The sequence below is a fragment of the Marmota monax genome, unplaced genomic scaffold, assembly GCF_021218885.2.
Source record: "Marmota monax isolate L192 unplaced genomic scaffold, Marmota_monax_Labrador192_F-V1.1 WCK01_AAM20220418_F8-fsc00070, whole genome shotgun sequence".
Lineage (NCBI taxonomy): Eukaryota > Metazoa > Chordata > Mammalia > Rodentia > Sciuridae > Marmota > Marmota monax.
The window spans coordinates 5,670,205-5,696,201 of NW_026692116.1; the positions used below are offsets into that span (position 1 = coordinate 5,670,205).

Consider the following 25,997-nt stretch of genomic DNA (forward strand, 5'->3'; position numbering starts at 1 on the left):
CAAGGCCCTTCACTGTTAGGTCCTTGAAATGTATATTCCAATAGTTATGGTTTGCATTGTTTGGGTAGAATTTGCAGAAATAATCTATTTTAGCCATAATCAATTAAGGTCACAGACTCTTTCTACTCTACATTCTTTGCTGTTATGTTTTCTCTAATGTTGGATAGGATTGGAGTGACCTTTTTTACAGTGAGGCCAAGGGAAGTAAGTTGAAAATATGTCATTTTAACTTCAATTTGAAAGGATGTTTTAAAATAAATACATTAACAATTAAGACATTTGAATCATCTTAATTAAAAAAGATATAATAGAACCATGATTTGTATATTTATATAGAAACCCCATTTTTAAATTTTAAAATATTAAGTAACTGAAAGAAAATATAAATAAAAATAATGGGATATGAAACAAAATGATAAAGTAATGAATTCAAAAATTGTATGCCATCAAGAAGTGAATCATAACAAAAATATATGGTATCAAAACAATTCATTAAGAGGAAGAGATAAATTTTGAAGATAAATAATGAATAGACTGTTGAATTATTTGGTAACCCAATTTAAAAAGTGAATCAGTGAACTCATAAAAACTATATTTATAGCTTAATTGACACAAAATGATGTTATTGATTAGGTTAACAGAAAATTCATTATATGCCACATGTACTAGTTAATGAGTGTTAAGTCAGAGAATAGTCACTCCTCAGGAAATCCTATATGCAAGAAATTTGATTAAAGTTTTCCAAATAACATAACAATCCAAAAAAGCTTACAAGAGTTATGCACTGAAATAAACTTTTCTAAACCAAGTTGAAAAAAGTTTGCTTTATTCTCTCAATAGAACATGTTACAAAATAATTATCATAGAAGTTGGTGACCAGAGAGTACACAGAATATGTAGGGAAAATAAATGTATTTAGGGAAGGAAGTATTTATTGTTAATAGAAATATTAACAATATTTAATTAATTATTGTTAATTAAATATTGTTAATTATTTAATTAACAATAATTTATTTTACTTTTCTTGATTTCCACAATTATGGTATTTGACTTCTCTTTAAATTTTGTAATTTCCTTTCTTTTTCAAAATATTCATATCTAGTTTGTCAATAATTTTTATTTTTACACATAGTCCTTGTAGTCCATAAGTTCCGATTCCAGGAAATCTGAATTCTCCCCTGGAGAGATGATAACCATTTGTTTCCCTGTCTACATTTGATATTTAGCCATTTGGTAAAGAAAATAGTTGTGTTAACATTTTCTGCAGTTTCTATTTTGATAAACTATTTCCTGAATCATGGCATTTAGTCAGACCCTTTTAAAGAAAAATTGATGCCTTGACTTCTTCCTTTGCATATCTTTTTCTTTTTAATTTTTTTTTAGTTGTACATGGACACAATATCTTTGTTTTAATTATTTATTTTTATATGGTGCTGAGGATTGAACCCAGGGCCTCACATGTGCTAGGCGAGCACTCTGCCACTGAGCCACAACCCCAGCCCCCTGCATATCTTTTTAATAGTCATAGTTTTTGATTATTTTACTATAGTAAGTTAGTATTTATTTATAACTGTTGTTAATTTAAAAAATTTTTGTTGAACATGTGTTATAAACAAGTTGGTAATTTTGAACTTTTTCTATCTTTTCTACCACCATCTTATCTTTTGCATTATTGTTGTGACAAAAATCAGTAATTCAACTTTTAAATTTATTTTTTATTTGATAGTGTTTTCATTTATTTTAACATAAGTTAGTCATTTATACTTTCAGAAAATTTACAGACTATAAGCCAGTGCCTAAATTCTGAGGGTGCAAAGATGCCCACAGCTCGGCCCTTGTCTTGGAGGGACCACAGCAGGGTGAGTGATTCAGATATATAGAGCAGATACATGGTGAGAAAGTGGGTAAGAGGGGTGAACAAAGTGTTATCTCACAGTAGACAGTGATAAGTTGTCAGGAGAAATAACTAGATACACTTGAAAAACAATGTAGCTTTCTTTCTGTGTAATGTCTTATTTATTTTTCTTCTTACAGATTTGTTGATTCTCATTTTGTATTGGAAAGTGATTGGTGACAAATGTTATATAATTCACCATTGCACGGCGTTGTATGCATACTTCTTTGTAATGGTGAGTGCCAAGATTTATTGTAGCCTACCCAGTAGACAAGATTGGAAATAGGAACTCAAGGGTAAACATTAATCTAAATGCACAAGTGTTGATATAAAAAGACCATCTGTAGCTACGTTCAGGGATCATTCTTGTGATAACGGTATCTTGTTTATTAACTAAAATAATAACTTTATATGAGCATCTGTATTAGTGTCTCTATTTGTATTCATGCACTTTGAGACAAGAAGATGACCCTAATTCCTAGATTTTCCATTTAAAAACTTTAGGATTATGTGTCTTTGTAGATGCATTTATGATTTAATAGCCAGGGGCATATATAGATTCCAATAAGTCTAGCTAATATATTTATTTTCTGTTTAATTTCATGTACAATTACATGTACATGCATGATTACATTTAAGTAGGCTGGATTGATAAGGACAACTTGCTCAGAGACTTTATCAGAATTCTGAGTTGTTTTTGGTTTTTAAGAGGCTGGGTCTTGCTATGTTGTCCAAGCTAGCACCTAATTCATGGGCTCAAGTGACCCTCCTACTGAGGTTGATACAAAAAACAAACAAAAACAAAACTCTTGCAACAAATCCCAGATACTAAACATATTAAATTCTGTGTCTAAAATTATTTTTCTGGATATTGATTTGTAAACCAGCAACTTTGTATCCCTTGCATGTTTGTTAGGTTTCTCCACAGTGGTTATTTTTCAGCCTAGATATGCCAACAAGGCTAAGATATCTGTGAGTAATAGAAATAAATTAGAATTTTATGAATTGCATATAATATGATATATAATAATTCCATATTTTTGCTGTTTTAAAACATATGTGTAGCTTCTAACTTTGTATTTGATATTACTAAAATCTTTATATTACTGAATATTGGACTATTTGGAGGAGTTTTAAAAATCCATATAAACATATACTAATAATAGTCTTCTATGTTTTTTTTTTAAATTATCAATCCACACAAAGATAGCTAGTGAATAAGAAGTTGCTTTGGCATCATTTCTGCCAGAATCAAATATATTGAAATATATCAAAACATTATCTCCAAATTATCTGTTCAAAGTCACAAATGTAAATAATTAATGTTTTCAAATCTGTGCTTTTTTAAATGTATAAATGAGAGTTTATGTATCAAAAGGGATCTAACATCACTTAATTTTTCTGAAACAATAGGCAATATTTACTGGTGTTTTCTACTATTTATTTCTTTGTCCTCTTTAAAAAATTTTTAATACATTACATATAGTTATAAAATATAGAGGCCTGCCTTTTACTGGTACTAGACATTTGGTATATAAGCATTTTGTTTCTTTAGCACTTTTGCTTGTAAAACATACAAACTGACTAACAAAATACCAGTTAAATCTGGGAAGGAAGTATACATATGAGTTTAATATCATCCTGCAATTTAGAAATATATTCTCTGAACACGAGTCACAAATAAGCAGTGTGCTATGAAAAGAATAAAAACTGGTGAAAGATAATAGGTCACTTAAATGCATTTTTGGGGATGGATTGAATCCAGAGGTGCTCTACCACTGAAATACATCCCTACCCTACGTCCCCTTCTGTAAAAATTTGACAGGGTCTCCCTAAGTTGGATCCTCCTGCCTCAGCCTCCTGAGTTGCTGGGATTATAGACATGTGACATTGCACCAGCACTTTATGCATTTTTAAATGTGAATATCATGAACTCTGCTATTCTGCCTTGGCTGTTGAAAGCACAGGCTTGGCGATAGCTAGCTATGCATGGATTGGCAAATTGAATGTTTACTTATGTAAGATAAATTGTACTTTCTTTTTGGACTTTTATGCCTTTTTAAAAAATGTCACATGCTTGAGTTTTAAAAATCAACTGTTTTCTTAGTAAGTTGATAAAGGAAATCCACTAAAAATTTTTTCAGAAGATGGTTACTGTTTTAGTATGTCTTCCTATGTTCTTTTGTTTTACTATGAAATTTATCTGAAGTAAATCTATTCATAGCAAAACAAAATATAAGAAAAATAGGTAAAATGAAGAATGTTTATAGAGCAGAATGACCTATGTTGTTTACAGATTTTGCATTTACTTGTTGGATATTAAATGTTTTTTTCCTGGTAGTGAACTCTTCACTCCCTCTAAATACTTCCTCATTTTGAAAAATTAACAAAAATAATAATTATATTATTGTGTAAGTGGTCATGAAATTTTTCTCACTATGAGAACTGATATTCAGAAATCACTTTGACATACTTATGCAGCTGTTTATACTTTTTTCTTAAATGATTTTGTTATAGAAACTAAATAAAAGAAAGTGATGAATAGCAAGTGTTCTCTAGGTTTCAAATGTTGGTCTTGCTGATGAAATAGTTGAATAGTAAGATTCTTTTGGATTTAGTATGTAATAAGCTACATATTGGTTATATAATATCTTGATCACTATTTTTGTATCTCTCTCTGCTATATTTATTGGAGTTTTAAAATTCTCTTGCAGAGTACCTTAGAGTTTAAGGAATCTTCCTCTGCTTATGTAAAGAGAGAAAAAATCTTAGGTTTTTCCCCCTGATATTTAGCTTTCACCCCTGGGTCAGGATACTAATGATCAAGGATAGAATGACAGGCTGATATATATCTGGGAAATTAATTATTTTATTAGTATTTCTGTATCTCACAGAAATCTGCACAGATGCACAGATATTTAGATAGTAATAGTAATAAAACTCTTTTATTTATTTATTTATTTTATTGTGGTGCTAGGGATTGAACCCAGGGCCTTGTACATGTGAGGCAAGCACTCTACTAACTGAGCTATATCCCTAGCCCTAGTTTATAACTCTTAATTCAGATATTAGTCATATCATTAATGTTAAGTGATGAGTTTCAAAAACTACATGTATTTGTTTATATTTACACACATATACATGTGTGTGTTTTGTTTTGGAATTTACTTCAGCATTTACTATTTGATATAGAACACCTGATGTGATCATCCCAATAACTTGTAAGCATAGCACAGCTCCTATAAGGCCTTCCTCAGTTTTGGTTTAAGAACTCAAATCAGGCATTACCCACCTTTCTTGTCCTTTTGTTACTTTTCCACATTGTTCTGTGGGCAAAGTATTGCCTTGGCTTTGTATAGTGGAATTACCTTGACAGAGTTGTCTCCTTTTCTTTCTCTAAGCTCACTTGATTTTAGAATTCTATTTTCCTTTTAATCCCAGGAAAGAGAGCAGTTGGTGGATTGACTTTGGATATGATGATAAAATAGTTGTCAGCGGAGAAGACTGCCATGCCCACTCTAGTGTTTTGTTAGATTTTCTCAAAAAGCAAGCTCATCATATTCTTTGTATATGTGTACCTAGAATAATCAAATTCTTAGAGGCAAAAAATAGAATGCCAAGTTACCAAGGACTGAACAGAAGGAATAATGGGGAAATTACTGTTTAATGGGTACAGAGTTGCAATTTGGGAATTTGAAAACATTCTGGAGATATGTAGTGCTGATGGTTGTGCAATGAGTGCATTTAAGGCCACCGAAGCATACACTTAAAAGTTGTCAAGAGGATAATTTATGTGTATTTTACCACAATAAAAAAGTTAAAGGAAAAGCTTATCAAATGACTGGAACAAACTTAGGAAGGAGATGTTGGACAATGTGCTACACTCTTTAAAAAGCTTGCTACTAAGATAATAGGCTGAAACAAATAGATGGAACTTAATAGTGATAAATTTTGTATATTTAGGTTTAATAATCTATAAGTAAGATGAATGGAATAATGACCTAGAAGTGATAAATGATCACATTTCAATTGTACCAATAGTACATCACAACTTAAAGCAAAAGCAAAAAAAACCCAAGCCACTTCAATTATAAGACCCCAATAGGAGAGGTATAGTATCTAATTGGGACATGTTATAGTTTTCCTATAACAGACCACAACCTGTATCCTCATTATTTGGTGTCTGTAATCTTGCATACATTTAGAGGAGAGCCACTAGGGAAAGCAGACAGTTAACGGCAAAAGGGAGATAACATCAGGTACCTTGTTTTTTTATAACAAATAATTGAAGGACCTAGAGATGTCTTGTCTGGAAAAGACAGGAAGAATACATGATAGCTCTGAATTGTTGAATTATGAAAGGATTATTAAGTGGAAGAGGGATAGACTTATTCAGGATTAATTCAGATGTTGTAACTAGAACTAATGGGAGTGGTAAAACTGGGTGATTTTTGAACTAAGGCGGAGGGCAGGAGATATGGAAATGTATCACGGAACCTGCAGTTTCACTTAAGGAGATAAGAAACTATTAAAATATTAAAACAAAATGTCACACAGTGATAAATCATTAATACTCTAGTAACTTAAGGAACTACTAAGACCATTGTATTAATTTTTCCCTCCATATATAGATGTTTGAATTTAAAAAACTTCTGAGTTTACAGAAATTTGAGGCTTAGGAGGTAAAACAATTTTAAGCCTGATTCTCCATAGATAACTACTGACAGTATTTGATATATATTCTTACAGCCTGTATAAATTGCACATAAATTTGTCACAATATATTATGCCCTTTTGTATTTTCTAAGAAAGATTATGAGATATGTAGGACTTAAAATCAGCCTTCAGAAATATGTGTGTTTAGACTGGCACAAAAAGGTAGGGATGACTTCCTAGGTCAGCAAACATGAGGAAACACACTGGGGAAAGGTGTCAGCTCTTCCTGTGATATATTCTGGAGCTGTGTTTAGAAAGAGAGAAATTAGGGGAAGGGCTAGGATGTTTTGCCAAGTTTTTACAAATTCAAAAAAAAGTTTCCTTAAGGTGTGGAGAATTATCACTTTGACCAAAGATGTTTAGATGCAAACAGCATGCACATTTACTGTTTTTCTTAGTAACTTTTAATATTTAAAGAATATCATAAATTAAATCTTTATCTCATACTAATTTGGTACTTGGTTCATTGTTCATTTTAATTCTATACCAACATGAAAGGAGTTAGAAGAAGTAATTTGTTAAGTTCTAAAATAATGCTTTAGCCCTAGTGTGTTTCATGAATATGTTTTTGCATTTGCAAACTTCATTAACTATAGAGAGAGATTTTCAGAATTATTTTTTAAAATTTAAGACTAAAAGCTATGGCTGCTTTCAGTGTTTTCTCTAACTTTGGGGGTTTTAAAATATTTCAGATACCACAAGAATAAATTTTAGTAATGGATCTCATTTTGGAAAAGCTGTGAAGGACAGTGATTTAGCAAAGATTTTGGCTGACCTTAGGAACATATTAGCTCATAATATTTTGCAGAAATCTGGCCTGTTATATTCTGTAATGTTGTATATATTTACATAGAATGCCATAGACTTAAAACAAATAGGAAAAATAGACTGGAAGAAAGAGCTGTTTTTAACTCTGGAGAAAAGGACAATGATATGAATGAGAGAATTTATCTTTAAGAAAGAAAAGTGTATGTTTATTATACTTATGAGTACCTTATAAAAAGTTATACTAATAAAATATTTCAAGATTTAAAAATTTGGTTCAAATAAGAATTTCACTAAAATAACATTTTCCTTGCAATTTTTCTTCCTTCCAGGAATCATGTTTTACTTGTGTACTACTCAAAGTTCTCCCTTGCCTTAATTCACTGCAGAATTTAACTGTGAGAGAGAATGGCAGAACATTTCAGCTTGCTTATTTTAGTTGGATTTTCTACAATTGAACTCAGTTATTTATTCTTCCAACCTCTTCTTAACCAAATATTACAACCAGTTCTTCTGAACAAACTCACCTAACCTGTGAACAAGTCACCAAAGATTGTTTTATTATAAAAGCACACAAAATATGCATGAACTTAAAATGTGAATGATAATTTGTTTCCTATTTCTAAAGTGCTTGTTTAATGCTAGATGAGTTAGAGAGGTCATACATTTGCCCTTTTCTCATCCCTTTGTCTCCTTGCAGCAGATGTGTTTTCTATTACATATTAAAATGAATTCATAGTTAAACAGTTGGGAATGCCCTGCCCAAGGCTATGCTGATTTTTATCATCTACCACTGAAAATTCTGCATCTCGGGAAACATCTTCCTGTGATGTGAAAATAATGTAGTTGGCTTGTAGTTCATAATAATGAGTCATCCATTGTTGCATGATTCTAAGGGATGAAATTCAAGTGTGATGTAATTGTAAGCAGCAGCAGTCCATCTTTGACTTTGCTCATTCTATTAGCTATTATGATCTGTTTTAGCATAGAGCTAGTATAACACTGTGAATATTAGTGTATTTCCTAAGAGTGTAGATGATGAAAATTAGAATGGTTATATGCCAAATCCAGAATGTTCCACACATCACTGGAAAAGGTTATTATTATATGTGGAAATCTATATAACATTATTTTATATGTTAGTATATAAGACATGTTATATCAGACGGATGATATAAAATGACATAAAATTGAATTAGATAGATAACCAAAATAAAGCATACTATACAATATGCAGAAAAGAATTTGGTATTTGGCATCATTATGAGTTGAATTATGCCCCCTCAAAAATTCATACATTGTACTGACTTTATTTGGAAATAGAGTTAATGGAGACTTGATTAGCTAAGTTAATATTGGAGTTAATATACTGTAACTGATGTCCTTATAAAAGGGGGGAATTTAGACCTAGACATGTATTTAGCAAGAAAGTCATGTGAAGTGTAGAGTTAGGCTATCAAAGCTAAGGAATTGCAAGAAGCCCTGGAATAGATCTTTCCCTAGCACCTTTAAAGGCCCTGTTGACACTTGATCTTGGATTTCTACTTCCAGAACTGTGAGACAATACATTTCTGTTTAAGCCATCCAGTTTATTTTTGTTATGATATTCTGAGCAAACTAATACAGGCATAGTAGGGGAATCAGAAAAGCACCTAAGGAGGGCTGAGATTGTGGTTCAGTGGTAGAGTGCTCGCCTAGCATGTACGAAGCCCTAGGTTTGATCCTCAGCACCACATAAAAATAAATAAAATGAAGATATTGTGTCTAACTACAACCAATATATATATATTATATATATATAATATATATATAATATATATAATATATATATAATATATATATAATATATATATATATATATAGTTACATATATAGTTTTTTTTAAAGCACCTAAGGAGACAGTATCTCACAAGTCTAGGATGCAATAGACAAGTAATTCTAAATCAATCTGAACTTTAGTCATCTTAAAAAAAAATAGTTGAAAATAACAGGCATTGAATGAGCTTGGACAATACCACATAAATATACATGTGTTATTTTGTTGTTCCCTTGATTGCTGAATGAAAATAAATAAAGTTACATTTTACTAATTCATAGGTTGCAATTAAAACATTCTATAGGCAAAAAGGGTGGAGGGTTGATGAGATGTGTTGACCTTTTCTAATATAGAGCTGATTCTATCAGATCTTATCAGTGGCCATACTTTCTAATACTCTTTATCAGTTGTTGCATCAAATCACAGCAACAAAAACATGCTCCCCTAGCTCTTAGGCACTTTGATTTAGAAAATGGAGTTTCAAATCAAAGTGTTGATTTCTATAAGGATTTTAAAGAAGCTAAAGAAAATATGAAGCAAAGTTGATGATAGGTTCAGATACAAATTAGATTTTGCTCATCTGCCTGCCTATTCAGCAGATAGTGCAAATGGAAATACAATGTCATTTTCTTTCTAAAGAAAATAAAAAGATATTGCCTGCTAAATGCCTTTGCATATAACACTGCTAAGAATAGATGTGACTTGCTTACTGATATTGAGGCTTTCATAATGATAGTTTTTGGTCACTTTTAAATTTCCTCCAAATTTGCAGTTATTTTTTAGTTAGTGGAAACAGGAGAGGAAGAATATCCTCTGAAGACACGTGCCTACAAAATAGGTGTCACTGTTGCCAGCAACAAAAAGAAATTATATGTTAGTGTGTTGTAAAATCATATTTTCAGAGTTGTGGCCAAAAGAGTATCCTTTATTTGGAAATAAGTTGAGAATGAGAATGCAGAAAAATATAGAGTAAAACAGACATTTATAAACATCAGTTTCCAAAACTAGTGATATTTGAGGAGGCCCTAAGGAATTTAGCAAAGGGTAAGCTGTCTACACCTAAGTTATTTGATGATGTTATGTGTTATCAAAACTCATATGGTGAAACACTCAGTTTTTAGAAGTGAGACAGCTTCAAAACTAAAACAAATAAGGTAAGAAAGGGATAGTGCATTGAACTGGACTTACAATTTGGAATCCATCCAGTATGCTTTGGAGTGTATAAAAGTGGTAAACGTTTTAGATAGAAATGGTGAAAATGATGAATTTATGTATGCAAAGAGACTTATTAACAGTTGGTCTACCAAAGAAAGCCTGGAGATAGAGAGTGGATAGACATTTCTGAAGAGGTGGAAAATTACTTTTTATAATTTTAAAAGCTTGCTGTTGCTAGAAGTAAAATCTTAAGTATTCTATGCTCAGACATCTTCATTGGGAGAATATTTAGCTTGAGCTCACCATATTGGACAAACACCAGGAATTGGTATAATGTGGGCTGAAGAGCAGAGCTGTAAGTCAAAGTGAATTTTATGTTTGATCTGAATTGTCTTAGTTGAATACAAGGAAAGATGGATGTCCTAAAGGCTGTGGGCAATTCAGAGATTACGTTGTTTTTGTTTTGTTTTTAATTCAGGATGGATAGATAATAACTTCAGTTAGCCCTATGTTTACATTTAAAAAAACATGTTACATATTCTTTTTTTTAAGTATATAGTACTATAACCTACTAACATTAAAGTTATACTTTAACTACTCAGTTATATCCAACTGAGTTAAATGAATAAAAACATAAATACTGTTAAATTTTTTTCAAAAGTGTTTGTCTTATATGAGTGTTATTGCCATTAATTGCCACTGTTAACTGTTCACCATATTCTGTTTAAGGTAATAAACCTGGATATACTACTTTCTCATACTTACTTGTTTTGGAATTGCTATAACTTTCCTGGTTGACTCTCCAAGGTTGGTTGCCCTCCTGTGCATACAGGGTTCACCTGGTCTGTTACTTTTTGTCTCTTTGGCCATCCTTCCTCCCTTCTTACTCATCATCCATTCCAGTATCATTAAAGAGAATGAATTTGACATTATAAAAAGTTGTTAGCTAAAAAAACAAATAACACAATCAATAAATGGGCTAAGGAAAAGAGCAGATACTTCATAGGAGAAGATATACAGTTGGTCAACAAATATATGAAAAAATATTCAACATCTCTAGCAATTAGAGAAATGTAAGTCAAAACTAAGATTTTATCTCATGCCAGTCAGTATGGCAATTATCAAGAATTCAAGCACAATAAGTGCCGGCGAGGATGTGGGGAAAAAGATGAAGTGATTCATTGCTGGTGGGATTGCAAAATGGTGCAACCACTTTGGAAAGCAGTATAGAGATTCCTTAGAAAAACTTGGAATGGAACCCTCATTTGACCCAGCTATCCCACTCCTTGGTCTATACCCAAAGGACTTAAAATCAGCATACTACAGTGATGCAGCCATCTTAATGTTTATAGCAGCTCAACTCACAATAGCTAAATTGGAACCCACCTAGATGCCCTTCAATGGATGAATAGATAAAGAAACTGAGGGATATTGGGGCTGGGGTTGTGGCTCAGTGGTAGAGCGCTCACCTAGCACGTGTGAGGCCCTGGGTTCGATCCTCAGCACCACATAAAAATAAATAAAGATATTGTGTTCAACTAAAAAATAATAATAAAAAAGAAACTGTGGGATATATACACAACAGAATATTACTCAGCCATAAAAAAGAATGAAATTATAGGATTTACAGGTAAATGGATAGAGTTGGAGAATATTGTGCTAAGCAAAGTAAGCCAATCCCAAAAAACCAAAGGCCAAATGTTTTCTCTGATAAGTGATCCATAATGGGGGGTGGCAAGGGAAGACCGCAGGAACTTGGATTGGGCAGAAGGGGGTGTGTGCGTCTGGGTGTGGGGAGAAAGATGGTGGAATAAGACAGACATCATTATCTTATGTTGCGGGTATAAGTGCAAAGTGTGACTCTACATCATATACAACCAGAGAAATGAAAAGTTGTGCTCCATTTCTATAAAAAATTAAATTAAAAAGTCGTTGACCTTTGAAAAGTTAATTTAGCTTTGAATTTTAAATTTCTAAAATAATTTCGATTAATAGATACTAAAAATCTTCAAATAAAAAGTTCACTTAATTTTTTAATTCTTCATGCTGTTCCTATTTAATATGGTATATCCAGTAGAAAAATAGAAAAATAGTTTCCCAAGTTGTGTGTGTGTATCTAATGTATTAGGGTAGGTAGGATTTGGGGTTTTTTTTTGAGATGTAATTATAATTATGATTTAATTTAAAGAAATGGAGTGACTCCATTTACCTAATTTTTAATTAGGTAATTTTTAAAGCACATTAGATAAAATTCTTGGAACGTATACTTTTGGTTTACTTTTGAATGTTTATTAACTCTACTGTACTTTTCATGTTATTAACTTGGTAGAATGTACTCAATATTATGTTTAAATTTAGAAAGGTCCCCAAGGTATGTGTTTTACCTTGAGGATCTTTTGACTGATGGTGTATTTTTTAGGTCGATTATGATAGACAAGACTTGACATGTTGTTATATTTGACAAATATGTATCTACTCACAAACTTAAATATGTTTATTTAGTATAATTGTGCTTTTAGGATTTTTAAGAGGTACTTCTGCTTAATAATGGATATAAAAATGAGTTCCTATTAGATACTTAAGTGCTGTTAAAATTCCTCACCTTCTGAAATTTCATACTACTTTGTGATCATTCTTTCTTCAGTAGTTCAAGGATGCTGTCATAAAGGTTAAATACAGGGTTCATTGGTTAAGCATTCAGCATGAGAAAACTGCTTGAAACCTGTTTTCATAAATGAACATTAAATGCTATAAGTAAACTTAAGCATACTGTATACTGTCTTTTAAAAATATTGTTGAATTCTAAGGACATTTCTAAATTCTTGTGAGGAAAACCAGTTAAGTAGTAAAAGGTAGAAAACTTCTTGGTCTGTTTCCATACTGATATGTAATGCGCAGAAGCTGTTGAGTATTTCTAAAGTATTTGGACATTTTGATAAGCATGTTATCCCTGACATTGTATTTTATATTTATCATCTAGAAAGATGGAGTGCTGGTATATGTTGCGAATTTCCGCCTGCTTGCAGAGCTTTCCAGCCCTTTCGTAAATCAGCGGTAGGTTACACTATCATTAATTATTTAAAAGTTGTGCTGCTTATTTTTAGTTTAAAAAAACTTTTTCCTCAAGATGCAAAACCTACCATATAAAAAATGAGAAGATGTGGTATGAGTTATTGTCACCATTGTCCACATGAGGAAAATGAGCCTTGGAAAGGTTCAGTTGGTTAACTTATCCAAGGTTCCCCTGCTGGTAAGTGGTGGTAGTAGTTTTTGAACCCAGCTTTCTTTGCACTAGACTGTGCTTTATGCCTGGTTCCAGGGCATTCATTCTTTTACCCTTCATGATGTACACTGCACAGTGAACTGTATTCACTGCATCTTAGAATTCAGTGGAGATTCTTCATGGCATCATTCTGGCTCATCTTAGGTTCAGTTTATATTCCTGACACTAGTACCCTTTCTGTCCCCAAATTGTGATATCAACACTATCTTTGACTCTCATTAAAAAAAACAACTTTTTAATTTTCACTTTTCAAAAAATATTTAAAAGGCTAGTTTTATTTCATATATGGACTCAGCATAAGTAACTAACAATGTATAATATTGATAGCTATTGCTAGAGAATGTTTTTAACCATTCTAATCATTTTTTTATGGGGATGCCAGGGATTGAACTCAGGGGCACTTGATCACTGAGCCACATCCCCCTCCCTATTTTGTATTTTATTTAGAGATAGGGTCTCAATGAGTTGCTTAGAGCCTTGCTTTTGCTGAGGCTGGCTTTGAACTTGTGATCCTTCTGCCTCAGCCTCCTGAGCTGCTGGATTACAGGCATATGCCACTACTCCTGGCTGTCCTAACCATTTTCAAAAATACAGTTCAGTAGTGTTAAGTATACTCAATAGTATTAAATATGTTGTTGTGTAACAGATCTCTAGGTCTTTTATCTTGAAAAATCTAGATTATATTCATTAAACACTAGTTCCCCCTCCCCAAAACTACTTTAGAATTCCATTTTAATGGTCCATAGAGTGTTTGTCCTTTTGTGACTGGTTTATTTAGCTTAGCATATTGTCCTCAATATTCATCATATTGTAGCATGTGATAGGATTTCCTTTTTTAAAGCCAAACCTATTCTTTTGTATCTATATGCTACATTTGCTTTATCTGCTCATCCTTCCATGGTCATTTAAATTGCTTGCCCCTCTTGGCTATTGTAAATAATGCTGCACTGCACATGGGTATGTAGATAAATCTTTGAGATCCTGTTCTGAATCCTTTTGGACATATATTCATAAGTAGGGTTGCTGAATTATATAGTAGTTTCATTTTTAGTTTTTTAGGGAATTTCCACACTGTTTTCCAGAGTAGGTACATTTTTTTTATTCCTAGCAACAGTGCACAAAGGTTCCAGTTTCTTCATGTCCTCCCCAACACTTGTTATTTTCTATCATTTTGCTAGCTTCCATTTTAATGGACGTGAAGCAATATCTCGTGGTTTTGATTTGCATTTTTCTGTGATTCATAATATTGAGTATTGTATTGTTCAGGTTTTCATCACTGTGACCAAAATACCTGACAAGAACAACTTAGAGGAAGAATAGTTTATTTTGGTTCATGGTTTCAGAGGTTCAGTCCATGGTCAGCCGACTTCATTGCTCTGAGTCCAAGATGAGACAGAACAACACCATGGCACAAGTGTGGCAGAGGAAAGCTGGTCCTCCCCTGACTTGACAGGAATCAGGGGGAAAAAGGAAGAGGCTGCAGGGAAGGTGTGTCCCCAGAGACACACCTCCTCCAACTATGCCCACCTACCTACAGTTACCAAATTCAAATGTGGTTATTACACTCAAATTAGGATGGAGTGATTAGCTTACAGCTCTCAGTCATTTCAGCTCTGAATTATCCCTGCATTATCACAGAAGCTTTTGGGGGATACCTCATTTCCAAAAACAAGTATCTGCATATACTTATTGGCCATTTGTGTTTCTTCTTTGAAAAATTATTTATTCAAATTCAAAATTATTTATTCAAATAAAATTATTTATTTGCCCATTTGTTAATTGGGTTGTTTAGATTTTTATTTTTAAATTATCAGATATATGATTTATAAGATATTATTGCATTCATAGATTGGTTTTTCATTCTGATGATTGTTCCCTTTCGTGTGCAGAAGTTTTTAGGGTTGTTGTAGTTCTATTTTTCTGTTTTTATATTTTGTTGCCTGTGCTTTTGGTGTCATATCAAGAAACCATTGCCAAATCTAATGCCCTGAAGCTTTTCCTTATATTTTCTTCTAGGAGTTCTATAATTTGATCTTAAATTTCAGTCTTCAATCCATTTTGAGTTAAAATTTATAAGTAATATAAGGTAAGGGTTCATTTTTTTGTATGTGGATGTTTGGTGTGCCCAGCACCATGTGTTGAAGAGACGGTCCTTTCTCCATTGCATAGTCTCAGTATCCTTATCATTGGTCACTTAGCCAGATATGGAAGGGATTACTTCTGATCTCTCTATTCTGTTCCATTGGTGGTGTGCAAATCAGTCTAATCTTTGGGCACATAATGTCTTTCCATTAATTTAGATCTATGATTTCTTTTAACATGTATTATAGTTTTAAGTATACACATCTTTACCCCTTTGACTAAATTTATTCATGAGTATCTTTTTTGATATTATTGTAAATGAGTGCTTTTTAAAATTTTTGTTAAAATTGATCATTTAAAAATTTTTAGATTTATAGACAAATTGCAAAGATAGATCAGAACTCACACATACTCCTTGCCTAGTTTTCTCAAGGTTAACATTTATATTACCATAAAACATTTGTCAAAACTAAGAACCTAGCGCTGATATGTTACTGTTAAGTAAATTCCAGACCTTTTAGGCCTCATCAGTTGTTCTATTAGTGTCCTCCGTCTGCTCTAGGGTCCATACCAGAGTGCCACACTGCATTTTGTTGTCTCCTCAATCTGGGGAAATGTCCTCACAATCTCTTCTGATCTGTAACAGTTTCTTAGTCTTTTCTTATTTTTCTTGCTCTTGACTCCTTGTTATGGAGTACTGGCAAGTTTTCTCACAGAATGTTCCCCAATCTGAGTTCTTTGGGTGCTTAGCTCATGAATAGACACAACTTACAGGACTTCAGAAATACCCCCACAGAGGTGAAGGACTCTTCTTGTCATTCCTTATCAGGGGTTTTTTATAACTCCATGATATCACTGGAGATATTGACCTTTAACACTTGGTTGAGGTGGTGTTTTTTGCCAGATTCCTCCATTATAGACTTCTGGCCCCCCATATTCTGTTCTTGAAAGCATGACTTGAAGTATAACCTACCCTCAAGGCACTGAAAGAGGGAGGGAGTTGTTCATTTTTGACATTGGCTTTATTGTTATCCTCTACCATGCTTCTCATTTAACAATGTCTGGTAGTTCTTTTTTTGTGAATTGTTTGGCTGTCCCTCTTTCCATGTCCATGGTCCCTGTTTAGGCCTTCAGGATTTGCACTGCTTCCATCACTTCAGAGCTTTCTGACTGAATTGCCTAATTCCAGGTTCTTCCTCTCTCAACCTTCTCCTCACACTGCTACCAGAGTCATCTTTCCTAGTTCCACTTTCAATACCTATTTTCTGACTACAAATCACATCCTGTTTATTCTGCTCGCTTTGGCTTTGGAAGTTCTCTGTGATGTGCTCTGTTTCCAGCCACATTTCTTAGTACTCAGACGAAGTTTTATAGTCTGTCTACTACTTGAGGGTTGTTTTCACGTTTCTTCCTTTGTTTCTCCCATATCTTTCATTTTCCCCCAATTGTTTTGGGGGTACTGGGTATTGAACCCAGAGGAACTTTACTAATAAGCTACACCCGTAACCCTTTCTATTTTTTATTTTGAGACAGGGTCTCACTAAGTTGGTAAGGCTGGTCTCAAACTTGTAATCCTCTTGTCTCAGCCTCCCAAGCATTCCTCCCCCCAAACTTAAAAAAATTACCCACCCTTCAAATTCTAAACCCCCAATCCCCAAACCAAAGGAAAGGCTTTTATGATTATATGTTGTCTTTGTATCATAGTCACATGTTTTATATTATTAGGTTTTATAATAGATTCAGCATGTCTAAAATAATGCCACATATCTCTCCCTGTGTCTCATGATTGACATCTGGCCCTCTTCCCAGTTGCTCCTGTTCAACATGTGGGAATCATCCTGTTTCTTCCTCATCTGTTCTGTCACTATGTTTCTTACCTCTGCTACCTCTTTTCCATCTCTACTATTGGTGCCCTAGTTCATCACCACCTTGCCCACATTGCCTTACCTGCTTCTAACTCTGCACTGTCCAGCAGAGTCACCATGAGCTACAATATATGTAAAGTAGCCCTTCTCTGAAATGCTCGGGACCACAGGTGTTTCAGATTTCAGACTTTTTAGGATTTTGGAATACTTGCATATGCACATAATGTGCACATGTGCACATCTTGGGGAAGACACTCAAGTCTGAACATGACATTCATTTATGTTTCACATACACTCTATACACAGAGCCTACAGAGAATTTATATAATATTTGTAGTATACCTGCATTTTGACTATTACCCATCACATGGGTGACATGTGGAATTTCCCACTTATATCACTGTGTCAATTCTCAAAAAGTTTCAGATTTAGGGTTTTTATGATTAGGATGTTCAACCTATATGACTGTTTATATTTAAATTAATTAAAACTTAAAAATCAGTTCCTTAGTCTGACTTCATAGCCCCATGTGGTCCAAGGCTACTGAATTGAGCAGCATATCAAAAGGAGCATTTTCATTGTTGCGAAAATTTCCTTTGAACGGTGCTACTCTAGACTAGCTTGGAAAACTATGCCTTGTGAGCTAACCCTACTGCTGTTTTGTAAATAAAGTTTTGCTGGTACACATCTATGTTCCTTTGTTTACCATGACTGCTTTCTTCTGAGGACAGCAAGGCTTCGTAGTGGTGACAGAAAATGTATGGTCTCCAGAGGCAGTGACATTTATGTCACTTTCTGACTCTTTTTCAAAAGGTTTGCTGATGTCTGCTCTAGACCATACACCTGCCTCCAGTCTTGTCCCCCTTTCTTCTCTCATTGATATTATTATTGTCTACAGTGAAGATAATATGCAGCTCTCCTGGTTGAAACCCCTCAGTGGATCCTGCTGCTTACAGAATATAGTATGAGTCTTTAACATCACACAGAAAGCTCTCCAAGAGGAGCTGTCTTACCTCTTTCTGGCACATTTTCCCAAAAATCTGATGTCATGCCAACTTTTCCATTTCCTGTCAAGGGCCTCCTGTCATCTTAGTCATTCTTCAGCACTCAACCCAGAGATCATTTTTATCACTAATCCCCATCTCTTTCTAGGCTGGGTTGAGTACCTCTCACTTGTGCTTCAAATAAAAGCAACATTTATTTACTAAGTTTTGATTAGTTGGAAAAATATGAATGTAATTGCTGGATGGGGCTATAAACCATCTTCTAAAGAGGCTACAATTTTGCATTCCCACCAGCAATCAATGAGTATCCTGTTGGTCTACATCCTCATTAGCACTTGTTTTTTTTTTTTTTTTTTTGTTGTTGTTGTTGTTTTAACCATTTTATGGCTATATAGTAGCATCTCATTTTATTTGTATTTTCCTAATACAATGCTGACTGTTGTTTGTTTGTGTTTTGTTTTTAGTTACAGTCTCACTGTGTTGCCCAGGTTAGTCTTAAACTCCCTGAGCTCAGATGATCCTCTCACCGCAGTGTCTCAAATAGCTGGGACTATGGATGTGAGCTACTATACCCTACATTAAGCATCTTTTCATGTGCTTGTTTCCCTTCTTCTCTAAAAAGATGTTTAAGATCTTTTGCCTTAGCTTTAGTTGGATATTTTGCATATTGGTGAGTCATTGTATATGTTGAATTCTTTTTTATGTAATTGATTTTATTTTTTTTAAATACACAACGGCGGAATGCATTACAATTCTTATTACATATATAGAGCACAGTTTTTCATATCTTTATATATAAAGTATGTTCACGCCAGTTCATGTCTTTATACATGTACTTTTTTTGCATTACAATTCTTATTACACATATATATGTACCACAATTTTTGATATCTCTGTTTGTATAAAAAGTAGCTTGACACCCAATTCATGTCTTCATACATATACTTTGGATAATGATATCCATCACATTCCACCATTCTTGCTAATCCCCTGCCTCCTACCTTTCCCTTCTACCCCTCTGCCCTATCTAGAATTCATCTATTCCTCCCATGCTCCCGCTCCCTACCCCACTATTAGTCAGCTTCCTTATATCAGAGAAAACATTCGGCATTTGTTTTTTTGAGGTTGGCTAACTTCACTTAGCATTATCTTCTCCAGTGCCATCCATTTACCTGCAAATGCCATGATTTTATTCTCTTTTATTGCTGAGTAAAATTCTATTGTATATATATGCCACATATTTTTTATCCATTCATCCACTGAAGGGCATTTAGGTTGGTTCCACAGTTTAACTATTGTAAATTGTGCTGCTATAAACATTGATGTGGCTGTGTCCCTGTAGTATGCTGTTTTTAAGTTCTTTAGGTGTAGACTGAGGAGAGGGATAGCTGGGTCAAATGGTGGTTCCATTCCCAGATTTCCAAGGAATCTCCATATTGCTTTCTATATTGGCTGCACCAATGTGCAGTCCCACCAGCAATGTATGAGTGTACCTTTTTCCCCACATCCTCGCCAACACTTGTTGTTTGTCTTCCTAATAGCTGCCATTCTGACTAGAGTGAGATGATATCTTAGAGTAGTTTTGATTTGTATTTCTCTGATTGTTTTAGATGATGAGCATTTTTTCTATATTTGTTGATTGATTGTATATCCTCTTCTGAGAAGTGTCTGTTCAGGTCTTTGGCCCATTTGTTGATTGGGTTATTTGTTTTTTTGGTGCTTAGCTTTTGAAGTCTTTGTATATGTTGGATTCATACACTTTTATCATATATGTGTGCACTAAATATTTTCTCCCAGCATATAATTGTATTTTTATTCTCTTAATAGTGTCTTTCACAGAGTGAGTTTTTTATTTTAGTGAAGTCCAGCTTACCAATGTCTCTCTTTCATAGATTGCATTTTTGGTGATGTTATCTAAAAACCAGCCAACCTGAGATCATGTGGATATTTTTCCCTGTGTTTTCTTCTGGAAATTTTTGTAATTTTGTACTTTATAAGTAGGCCTTTAAGCCAATTTGAGTTAATTTATGAACGAACTGTAAGTTCTCTGCCTAAGTTCTTTTTTCTGCATATGGACATACAGTTTTGCACATTTTTTTCACTAAATGACTTTGTCCAAAATCATCTCAAGTATATCTGAGTGGGGCTATTTCTGAGCTTTTTCTTCTGTTCTTGGTTTTATTCACCCATTTCTTCACCAGTGCCATGCTGTCTCATGCTGCAGCTTTACAGTAAGAGCCGGAGTGGGTGCTGCCTGTCCCCCAGATTTGTTCTTTCCAGTATTGTGCAAGCTGTTCTAGCTTTCTGCCTTTCCACTTATAATAAGGTTTATACCTTAAGAGGATGTTCCCTGACTTTAAAAACTGAAACATAAAATTAAGATGGTTAACTCCCAGCTTTTCAGAATATGATGATTCTTTAATTCTCTTTGCAGATGGTTCTTTGAAACTCTGAAGTATTCTAAATTTTCCAAAGCTAACGTCATCAATGGAATTCTCATGACGGTGGTATTCTTTGTCGTGCGGATAGTAGCAATACCTCCTTTGTATGGCTTCATGCTTGCCGTGTATGGAACAGAACCCTACAGAAGGCTTGGATGTTTAATCCAGTATTCCTGGATTTTTACTTGTATTGTTTTGGATGTGATGAATGTCATGTGGATGATCAAAATTTCAAAAGGGTGCATCAAAGTCATCTCTCTCATGAGACAAGAGAAAGCCAACAATCGTCTTCAGAATGGAAAAGTTGACTAAAGGTGTGCTTTGTCAAACACCTTCATTTAGATAAGCAATCCTCATTACTACCCAGCATTATACCTACTAATAGGATGAAATCTTGGCATGTTCTTGTGCTTTGTTATTAATTATAATTGTTATTCAGGGTTTCAGTGTCATTCTTTTTAACCTTTAGAAAAGAGAAACTAAAATTTAGTTTTCATTCCAAGATTTCCTCTTTTCTTCTGCATTATAAGCATGGTTAAAATCTTAAAGGTTTAAATAAAAATTATAAGTGTGGTGAATTTTTCCAGAAATCTTTTGGCCTGCACTGGTATTTTTCTATGTGGAAAGAGGACTGTGATGATTTGGCACACTTGATGTGTCACCAATTTTGCAGAAAGGATGGGAACTATTTTGAAATCTGTAAATAGCACTCAACATTTTGTTATGCTGCACTCTTCTCATGTCAACGCCTATATGGGGGTTAATTTCTAAATTGTTGACATGTTCTTTTCCTAGGTTATTAGAAATGACTTTTTTTCATTTCAGATATACATTCATCTATTAATAATGAAGGATTTTACTCACTTTGGAATATTTCATTAGTTTAATTATTAGAAAATACTTCTGCATTTTACAGTTTTTTAGATGTCACTTTCTTCTATTTTTAGTATTTTATTAAATTATCTCTTATGACAGACATTATAAACCTCCTTAGTGGATAAATTTCTTCTTCTAGAAATGCATGTTGGTACATGACCACTTAGGCTGATAGGAGGAATCATTAAGAAAAAAGTTTTAATATTACTGTTTGTCTGCTTCCCTTGCACTTTTTCTATGAAAAAAATATTTATATTTGCAAAATCTCCCCAAGTTCAGAACCCATCATCACCAATACCAGTTTTATGCAATATGGATTTGCTCTGCCCCTAAAATAGTCCTCTTTTTGGTGAAACCAAAACTAAAAAAAAAAAAAAAATCAGTATTTACTTTATTCACAATTTATTCTCATGCTTGCTTTGATTTTTTCTTAAAGAGCAGGAGGGAAATAAGGTAATTTAATCCAAGCATTCTGGTTTTCAAAATTATTGTCTTATGTGAAGATAAATGACTATTTTTCTGTGTGTGTGTATATATGTGTGTGTTCACTTTGTTTCTTGCAATCCAAATATAGAATTATATATTTAGTTCTTAATATTTTTATTTATTTATTGCAAGTACTTGACTTTAATGATTGTTCTTACTTAAAAAAAAAAAAAAACGATTTAGTTCAACTAGTGGTGAATACTTGAACTTAATTAAACCCGAACCTAAAGATCTAATCCATTGTTTCTGGGTTTAAAGGATAATGTTTGATTCATTTTCATTGCTCATGTTAGGATGATGAAAGGAGGTTAGCTGAATATCATCAATACTTTTAATTTGACTGTCCAATGCAGATAGAGCCTGATAAGTTCTAGAACTCAAAGACAAATCAAAATCTCAGTCAATAACTAAATGATAAAATAAGGTTGATTGGTACATTTATTTTTTGAAGACAAAGTAATGCAAATTGTAGGTATTTATTTTTAAAGCAGTTAATATTACATTGATAATTGGTTACTAAATTTATTGCTGCCCACATCAGAGGCATTTAAATATGTACTGGTTATCTAGAGGGTGAGGGTGTACAAAACAAGTGATTTTTGTCTTGTCCTTGCTCTTTTGCAAGCAAAGTAGCTTTTTTTAAAAAAGGAAGACATTTATATTGCAAAACTATTTTGGAAATTGTTTCTTTAGAAAGTAAATGTTGAAATAAATATTTTTGACTCTTTGCATATTTCTATAATTCTGAACACAGATTTTAAACCCACCATCAAAGTGACAAAAATATAAAGCTATGTTAGTGAGTCTCCATATAGCAGTTTCAATAGTTGTTTCATGCTTTCAACTTCTTTTTTATTGTCACTGACATTATCTTTCACTGATTGGCAAAGCTACTCATTAAATAATTATATTTAAAATATCAAAGTTTTAAACTAAGGCTTGTTGTTCTCTTAGCAATCCTTAGGTTGGCTACATGACAGTTAATTCAGTATCCATATTCAGTATTCAGAAGTAGTGCTGGACATTTTTACATACAGAATATATGAAATGGAAATGTCACGGCAAACTACTAAGCTTCTTTAAGTCAGATCTTTACAGGAGCTATACTTTGCTATTCTGCAGTTGTATCCATCTACCTAAAATATAAATGAAGACAGAACATATCATTTATTAAACAACAAATTTTCATTTGTTAAATGACAAACTTTTGCTAGACATTTTAGATATTTAGTATTTTGGCTACATGGATTAATTTAAATGATTCTATCAGGCATTCTGATATTTAATAACTATTAAAATATTTATAGAAAATAAATGCAAAGTGGTATAAATTTTTAAGCAATTCTATTTTTCTAGAAAATTCGTGACAACCTGTGTTGTATTCTAGAAAACAAAAGTTCTTGTGAAACTTAAAAATGAATGAAAATCAGCTGTTAGCTTGCAAGATTACAGATTCTGCATTAAATGTTTTATTTGTAAGAATTTAAAAATTGTGAACTTGAGTTTATAAGGGTTTGCATTCTTATGCCCAAAATGTTTTTAAGGATTACTTGCATTTATTTTAAAACTCAAAACAAAGTTACATGTGAGTGCAAAGAAATTAACTCAAGCTTAAATTACCCTATAGTATGTTGACATTTTTTATTCTAAGTGTTGTTATTTTATAGACTAATTCTCTGTTAGTGAAATGATAGTTACATTGTTATCATCTCTAAGAGTGACTCATATATTGTGGATGACCCAGTACTGTCTTAAAGATCTGGTTTTTAAAAACTGACTAATTTATAGGTATTTGAATCAAATCCTTAATTTTAAAATTTCTTTGACTTGAATCAGGTTTTTACTAAAGTGACAGTTTTAAACTTTTACACCTTCTCTGAGATGTATTGGAAAATGTTCTTTATGGTATGAAAGATGTGTTTTACTGTCAGCGGCTCATAATGTTCTTAGAAACATTGTTCTCATGGAGATACATAGGGGAAAGAACTGTTGTAATGTGCATGTTTCTTTTGTTTCATCTTTAAGGAAAATAAACATGTTCCAAAAGACCCTATTAAAATAAATATTTGAATAAATTTCTGTTTCTATGTTGCTCTTAACTCCAAATATGTAAATATACATCTGGATTGGCGTTTAGTGGTTTACTCTGTTGCATGAAATTGAAAGCCCACTTATTTGTTGACATCACCAATTATACATAATAGAAGCTTATATTTTGGTATATGTTTTGGATTCCATAAGAGCGAATATGTCATTTTATTTGAGGAGTGGCTCAATGTCTTTCAATACGTCAGAGCCAGCACAACAGTAGGACCCTTTCTGTGTGCAGAGACAGGAAGGCACACACACCTCCCAGCCTTAACCACAGCTCACTTGTACTAAAAGCTACTGGAAATGAATTCTGTTTGTATTTTGGTGCTGAGGATTGAATGAAGGGCCTTGTGCATGCCATGCATGCACTCTACAACTGAGCTGTAGCCCCAGCCCTGAAAATGAATTCTGATGCAAAAATATGATAGGAATACAAAATGCTCACAGGATCTGGAGTTGGAGGGACACTGAGACTGCTTTTCCCTTAAAAGATGAGGGTTCTCCCAGATCCAGAAACTTTTGTGAGTCCTTCTAGCCCATCCATCACTTCCTCCTGATACCCCCAAAACTTCATCAGCACCTCTCTTCCTCATGCTGACACTTTTTTGTGTTCACTTCTGAGACATTCCAGTTCATCTGTAAGCTCCTCAGTCTGCTGGAAAATTTAAAGGTTTACAAATAGGTTCTGTCATTTTAAAAAGCTTTGTAGTAAGTTTAAGTAGAGATCAGACAAACCACAACTTATTAAGAGGCTACAGGAAGCTGTTGAGCGTTTAATACCTGTTTATAACACAAAGCAAAGCTAATTATGGTTTTATTAAGAAACATCTGTAATCTCTTTCTTAAACTGGTTTAGCAATAAGTTTTGTAAAGTGTTTCAGCTGGGGATTTATTGTAGGCATGTAATTATGTAAATTTTCTTAGATCCCATGACACAAGGGGATTGTGGAGAACTGACCTAACTCTGTTATGAGGGGGAGATCTGACTTCTAACAGTTTTTAAAGTCCTGCTCTTCCATACAGCAATCTTTGTTATGGTAATATTCACAAAAACAAGTTTACTAGCAAACAGATAACTTGGTGTTTCCTGGAGTACAGCATCCACTGACTTGACATGGACTTGAGCTCTACTTCTTTCTTACCTAGACTTCAAACAGCCTCTACTAGCTTTGATAATAAGTACCCTAACTGGAAGATATTTTGGAATGCAGTGAAATATTGTAGACATCTCTTAAAGGTCTTTTAGAATTTTCTTCTCTCTCTCTCTCTCTCTCTCTTTTTTTTTTTTTTTTTTTTTTTTGCACTGATAATGTTTACACTTACTGAGCATCAGTTTTGATACCAGGCCCTTCATGCAGACCAAAACAATGAGAAATGTTTCTAAATCTCAAATATTTATAAATATGATACCTCTGGCTGAAAAGTTGTTAAACATCATTTGTACATTTTGTCCTTTATATTTTTATGTAATGCTTTCTGCAATTAAATGTGCCTCAGTTATTTGCTACTTGGCTAACAAAACC

General features: G+C 33.3%; 1 protein-coding gene across 15 annotated transcripts in view; it reads left to right on the plus strand.

Annotated features, from left to right (window-relative positions):
- The window catches only part of Tlcd4 (TLC domain containing 4), an 89,635-nt gene that overhangs the window by 28,308 nt on the left and 35,330 nt on the right, over positions 1–25,997 (plus strand). For 13 of the 15 annotated variants that reach the window (XM_058585390.1, XM_046462250.2, XM_058585373.1 and 10 more), the window contains 3 exons: positions 2,035–2,129; positions 13,327–13,400; positions 21,015–24,458. In XM_058585390.1, coding sequence (XP_058441373.1) covers positions 2,035–2,129; positions 13,327–13,400; positions 21,015–21,333 — 488 coding nt within the window. In that variant the 3' untranslated portion in view covers positions 21,334–24,458. Of the gene's footprint in view, positions 1–2,034; positions 2,130–13,326; positions 13,401–21,014; positions 24,459–25,997 lie in introns of those variants that run through there. The other 2 variants (XM_058585395.1, XM_058585394.1) reach the window with 1 other exon arrangement.